A 6,374-nucleotide genomic window follows, 5' to 3' on the forward strand; every position below is an offset into this window, starting at 1 on the left:
TCCTACGCTCTCGCTCAGCAGATGCCGTTTCTCCTCGCCGGCTGCCATCCTCCTCGGGGTTTGGGGTGACCGAGGTGGGTGACCCCCGGTGCGTGGCCGGTCCTTGGTGGCAGCCGGTGGCCTCGGCCCGTGCGAAACGCCGGGGATTCGTGTGCAAAGTCCGGCCGGGGGGGGGGGGGAGGGAAGGCCAAGCCGGCTGCAAAGCACCTGCGGCCGCCTGCCCTGGATTGGGCCCGGCACCCGGAGGGGCTGCTGATGGGATTACTCTAGGACCCCCCATGGGCACCCCGCTAGGAACCCATCAGGGCACGGATGCAGCCCCTGAGGCTGGGGGAGGATGGAGCATCCCCTTGTCCCCCCCTAAAGGCACACGGTGACCCCCCCTCCCTGCTCCGGGGCCCCCCAATTTAGATCCAGCGGTGAAGCAGCCATGTGACAGATAAGCCTGGGATCAGACACCCCCCCCACCGCCTCCGCCAGCAGTGACTCCTGCCCACCGCCCTGGGGGAGCAGCGCTAATTGCCCTGGGGCTAATTGCAATTGTGGCACAGCCCAGAGCACCACTGCGGGTGCTGCCTCAGTTTCCCCTTGGCCAGGCGCTGAGCCGGGCTTATATTTTTGCAGGAGAAAAGCACATGTGGTATATTTTTGCGCTCATGGTATATTTTTGCATCCATGGTATGTTTTTGCATCCATGGTATGTTTTTGCAGTCGTGTGAGCTCACCCGGCAGCAAACCGGCAGCTCGATGCCGAGGCCACCCCCGTTTTGGGGACTGGCACAGCTCAGAGCATCCTCCCTGTCCCCCATATCCCCAAGCCCGGGCAAGCACTGGCCCTGGGCACCCCATCACCAGGAGATAAATCCTGCCGGGTGCCAACCTGTTACATCCCAGGCAGGTGGCCAGGCACGGGGTGTGAGTGCTGCTGGAGGTGCTAATGAGGGTGAAAATTAAGTGTTGGACTGGGAAGCATCCCGCTGCCACACTGGGTGTTGGCAGGGACACCAGTGACGGCACCAGCGTGGCAAACCCACCTGCATCCCCAGTGCCCATTGCAGGGCTGGCAAGCCGAGAACAAGAGGCGAGGAAAAAAAACCACCCAAACCACCAGTTTTCTTTACAAAATACACAAAAAATTCAAATCCGTGACAATTATATACAAAACAAGAAAGATATAAAACGTGCGGAATTGTCCTCTTTGCACCCGTATAGAAAAGTGTCCCATGCTGGAGCAGGCGCCGGCTCGCAAGACCACCGGCCCCCGCAGCATGTCACCCCCGGTCCCGAGTCCCATCGCCGGACATCCTGCGCCCGCAGCGTTTCTCCTGCGCCGGCAACATCGCTGCGGCTACTGGGAAGCTGCCAAGGGGAGAGGATGAGGGGGTAGAAGGGGGTCCGAGCCCCCGAAGCTCCTCCATGGGTGCTTGAGGGTCCCAGGGAGGTGGGCTCAGCCGTGCCACCCCTTACCCTTCACCGTCCCCTCGGGCACCACATCTTCCTCCACCTCTTCTTCCTCCCCATCAAAGTACTCCTCGTCTTCCTCAGCTGAAAACAGGCGGTCAGATATCACCATGGGGCCACCGGGAAAGGCAACGGGTGCCACCAGGTCGGTGGGAGTTGGTAAAGGGGCACCGGGGGGTCGGGGGCTGAATTACCGGGCTCAAAGTCCAAGGCGCGGACCGCCTCGGTGAGGTGGTCCAGGCTCACCGAGAAGGCGTCCATGCTCTCGTAGCCGTGCTCGATCTTCTCCAGCCTGCCGCCCTTGGAGGCCTCCACGATCCTGGGCAGGGAGAGCACGGCCGTGTCCCCCCCATGTCCCCTCACCGGGCTGGGGGACCGCGGGGCTCCGGGGCAGGGGGTCGGGGAATCCTTCCCGCGCTCGCCCCTTGGGTGCTGCCGGCAAAGCCCCGCGGCCGAATCCTGCCCGGCCGCAGGACTGAGGATCCCCAAATTTTCCCCCAATTTGGGCACTTACGTTTTAATGAGCTGCTTGGCGTTCTGCGGAGAAAGAGAGGAGAGGTGAGTGAAGCCACGCGGCAGCCGCCGGGAAGTCCCCAAGCCGGTGGGACACCATGCGGTCACCAGCGGGGAGAGGGGGGGAGGTTTGGGGGTCTCACCATGAGGAAGGCAGCCCCCCCGGTCTCCTCCATGGCTTGGATGGCCGTCTCCACCAGTCGGCTTGATTTCTCCAGCTGCTCTTTGTACTGGCAGATGAGGCCCTGGACGAAGCCCGTCTTGTCGCTCTGCTCACGGGTTATGCGCTGCAGCAGCTCCGACTTCTTCTCCTCCAGCACCGCTGCCAAAGCATCGAAGCGAGCGCAGAGCTCCTGCTTGGCTGCCTCGCTGTTCTCCTGCGGGGGACGAGGGGCAAGGGATGCTACGCGTGTGTCCCTCGGCACCAGCAGCATCCCCGGAGCTTCCCTGCTCCGTGGGCTCCAGCTCCCTCCTGGCCGTCCCAAATGGCCCCCCCAGTTGAGGTTTCACCCCCGGGTTTCGGAGGGCTCCTTTTCGCCCTTTCCTCACCTCGGTGCACCGGCACGAGTCCTCCAGCTGGGAGATGATCGTCTGGATCCGGTCGTTCCCCGCCACCAGCATGGAGATGCAGTTGTTCAGCTCCGTCTGGGCAGGGGCGGATGGACAGAAACAGCTTGAACCAGCGGGGACGGGGACAGGGACATCTCCCATCCCAATGTGGGGATGGGCTGGGCATTGCCCGGCCCCAGCTCTGCTCCCCCCACGTCCCCCCCAAGCTATGGCCGCTCTAAATATAGGCTGTCTCCTGGGCAAAGTCACCCGAGGGGCTATTAATACCCTGTGAGCGGGTCCCAGTGCTATTTGTGGTGTCCCCAGCTCAGCACATCGCCCCGGGACCAGCTGTGTCCCCCGCGGCCCCCCCGTAACCCTGTGTCCCCCCCCCCCCTATGGCACCTTCTGGCCCTGGAAGACAGTTTGCAGCGGGGCGACCTCGCAGTCCTTGTGGGAACCGAAGACTTTGCACATGGAGCAGGTGGGGACCTCGCAGGTGACGCAGTAGATGTTGATCCGCTCGTCCTCGTGCTCCTTACACATGGGGTGCTCCCCCTTCTTCAGCGGCCTGCTGGAGAAAGCGGCACGGCCGCGGTGACGTCCCCGTCAGGGTGACATCCCCATCGGGGTGACGTCCCCGCTGCAGTGACATCCCTGCCGCGATGACGTCTCCCCACTGCGGTGACATCCCCACCGATGCTGCACAGTCACCCCAAAATCAGGTCCCCAGGAAAGAGGCCAGATCCTGGCATAACCCCACACTCGCTCTTTCGGGAGCCATGGACCTCTGTGCCTCCATAAGTCCCAAGCCCAGTAAGCCCCAGTTTAAACCAGCGCGGCACTGGGCACGGCAGCAGTCAGCACTGGTGGGTGGGGGGCCCCGGGGCTGCGTTCCAGGGACGCTGCGCAAGTGCCTAATTTTAGCTTTGGGCTGCTGGGATTTATTGTTGTCACCCAACGCGTGACCAGGGCGGGGGCACCCAGAAACCCCCCGGGGGGTCCCAGCCAGGGGCTGCGGCCAAATCGTCCCCTCTGCAGCAAGGGGGGGACGTGGGGACAAGCCAACCCACTGAAGCAAAGACAAGGCTGGCCCCCCCAAGCCCCCCCCGGCAGCCACAGACACCTGCCCCGTGCCATCGTCCCCATCCCCATGGCTCTCAAACAATATTTACAGCGGTTCAAGGAATTTGGCCGGGGCCACCGCGCTGCCTCGGGAACTTGTGACCCCTCTGTCCCCCCCCTCCCCAGCTGCACGCCTTTACTGAGTGGGCCCCCCCTCAAACTGTCCCTCTGCTCCTTATCAGCCAGCAGCGCCCACTGCCACGAGCAGAGCCCGGATTTGTCCCCCCACACCTCTTATCTCCCACCGAACCCTCCAGCTGCGGAGCGTGGAAGGGGCAGGACCTGTCCTGCTGCCACCACCCCCCACCCCCCAGGGACCCACCACCCCCCTGAGCCACCCAGAGACCCAAATTGCTCTGGAAAGGGAGACAAGATTTGGGTCAGGGGAGGAAGATTTGGATCGGGAACTACTGAGCCAGCAGAAAAGCCCCCCAATTTCTCACCCAGCTGCAATCTCCTGCGGTCTCAACGATGGTGCTGGGGCTCGGGAGGTGGCCATCCCCACGTCCCCGTGTCCCCATGGGGACAAGGCACAAGCAATCAGCCACGGTCGCCTGTGCCTACCTGCAGCACTCCTGCTTGTAAATGTCGATGATGTTCTCCACCAGCAGGTTCCTCTGCAGCCCATAGACACCATGACGGTCCAGCAGAACCTCGTGGCGGCACGACGGGCACCGGAACCGTCCCCCCGAAATCACGCTGCCCCGGCTCTGCCAGTACGGGTTGGCGGCCTGGGATGGGGGAAGATGAATATTTGAGCAACCCCACAGCTCCGTGAGCATTCCCAGAACACCATGAGTATCCCGGTGACTTCCAGCCCGAGCAGGGTGGGGGGAACGGGCGCGGGGACCCCCCCTCTCACCTGGAAGACGTCGTTGGCACACTTGCGGCAGAGGTTGTGCTGGCAGGGCAGGATCACCACCGGCTTGCTGAACATCTCCAGGCAGATGGGGCAGATAAGCTGCTTCTCCAGGCTCTCCATGGGATTGCCATCCCGCAGGATACCGGCTTGGAAATCCATCGGCACCACGGCACGTTCCTCTCACCCGCTCTCGGCTGCCGGCGGGACCCTCCGTCCCGCTATTTATAGGGCGCTTCCCGTCACGCGGAGCCAAATCCCAAAGCGGGGTCGGGTATCCGGGGAAGCAACAGCACCTGTCACAAGGGACTGAGCCATCAGGATGAGGCCGGCCGCGGTAAACAAGCTGGGGACAGGCTGTCCAGGAGGCCCTGCCCTCCCGTGCTGCGGCTACTGGCATGCCAAAACTGGAACTGGGGGGTAAACAGGGACAGGCTTTGACCCGGGGCCAAATTGTTGCACACCCTGGGGGTCAGCGTGGCCGGATCCTGGGGCTGGACCCCATAACGGCATCGGGGTGGGGACGGGGGGAGGGCAAAAACCAGCCCCACAGTCATTCAGATATTGTGACGGTGCCGGGAACGGGGCAGAACTGGGGCCAGTGGCACCGGGGGGGTGGCTTATACAGAGCATTTCCCTTCACACCCCCAAAATGTGACCATTTCTGGGGTGCAAACACGCACCTCGCCAGCGGCTGTGCTTGGAGGGGAGAGGCAGCACCAGGGAGATGCAGTCCCCAGGCCCGGCACATGCACCGGGGTCCCCCCTTTCCCTCCCTAGGCAGGGATTGGGGGGGCTCTACTGTACCCCCAGATGCAGACGTGCATGGCCGTGACCCAGCCGGCCCCCCCGCTCGGTTGCAAAATCTGACCCAGAAATGTCTGACGGGGGGGACGGGACGAGTGAACACGGCCCCTGGGGACCCGCGCTCGCCGGGGAAAACAGCCCCGGTGCACGGCGATAAACAGGGTGGCGTGCCAAATGCCAGCACCCGTCCACAGGGATATCTGTAAATATTGGCAGCCGGACCGGGAGAGAGGGGTAATTATAGCGCTGTCACCTATGGGTCATGCTGGCAGGGGGACAGGGTGGGTGGGATGGTGGGGGCTGCTGCACCCGCAGCGACTGCGGGCAGGAGGGCACGAGTGCTGGGGTGCACGAGTACATGGGCGCACAAGTGCATGGGTGCAGGGGTACATGGGTGCGCAAGTGGAGGGGTGCACGGGTACACAGGGTGCGGGGGTGCATGAGTGCACGAGTACGTGGGCGCACAAGTGCATGGGTGCACAAGCACATGGGTGCAGGGGTACGTGGGTACACAAGTGCATGGGTGCATGGGTACACAGGGTGCATGGGTACATGGGTGCACGTGTGCACAAGTCCAGGGGTACATGGGTGCGCAAGTGGAGGGGTGCATGGGTGCACAGGCCCCATTTTCACTGCAGCCAGCCCCCCCCAGGGCAGGGCAGCCCCGCAGCTGTTTCGGGTGCTCCTTCCGGGCAGGCTCGCATGTCAACCAAGTGACTGTGCTGGGACCGGCCAAGCACATCTTGCAAAATCATCCCGTTTCAGCACTTTGGGCTCTTCCAGGGAGGAGTTGGCGTGGAAGCAGGGCTGGCCGGGCACTCAGGAGGGCTGCGCGGGGGTCAGCTACCGACCGGAGCCAGAAGTGGGGTACCCACATGTGCACCCATGCCCACGAGCTGGCCCTGCTTGGGGGTGGCATTGATGAACTAATTGCTTCTGGACTCGATTAAGGGGATTCACGGGAATGGAGGGGTTGTAATGCCCTAATCAGCTTTCAAAACCCACAAGGGACTCGTTGGCTTCTAATTGGCTTGGGGCAGCTTAGGCATGGCCGTGGGGG

General features: G+C 63.2%; 2 protein-coding genes across 2 annotated transcripts in view; both read right to left on the reverse strand.

Annotated features, from left to right (window-relative positions):
* The window catches only part of SLC30A2 (solute carrier family 30 (zinc transporter), member 2), a 3,617-nt gene extending 2,277 nt beyond the window's left edge, over positions 1-1,340 (reverse strand). The window contains exon 1 of the mRNA XM_010576354.1: positions 1,276-1,340. Coding sequence (XP_010574656.1) covers positions 1,276-1,340 — 65 coding nt within the window. The remainder of the gene's footprint in view (positions 1-1,275) is intronic.
* Positions 1,341-1,348: 8 nt separating this feature from the next.
* Positions 1,349-4,669, reverse strand: TRIM63 (tripartite motif containing 63, E3 ubiquitin protein ligase). Its single transcript, XM_010576355.1, has 9 exons — positions 4,511-4,669; positions 4,213-4,379; positions 2,929-3,097; positions 2,524-2,619; positions 2,118-2,351; positions 1,976-1,998; positions 1,656-1,780; positions 1,468-1,545; positions 1,349-1,359 (listed from the first exon to the last, which is right to left on the reverse strand). The coding sequence occupies exons 1-9, from the start codon at positions 4,667-4,669 to the stop codon at positions 1,349-1,351; spliced, it is 1,062 nt and encodes a 353-aa protein (XP_010574657.1).
* Between the last annotated feature and the right edge of the window lie 1,705 nt (positions 4,670-6,374).

This window comes from Haliaeetus leucocephalus, unplaced genomic scaffold (genome assembly GCF_000737465.1).
Source record: "Haliaeetus leucocephalus isolate CR32 unplaced genomic scaffold, Haliaeetus_leucocephalus-4.0 Scaffold517, whole genome shotgun sequence".
NCBI classification, from domain to species: Eukaryota; Metazoa; Chordata; class Aves; order Accipitriformes; family Accipitridae; genus Haliaeetus; species Haliaeetus leucocephalus.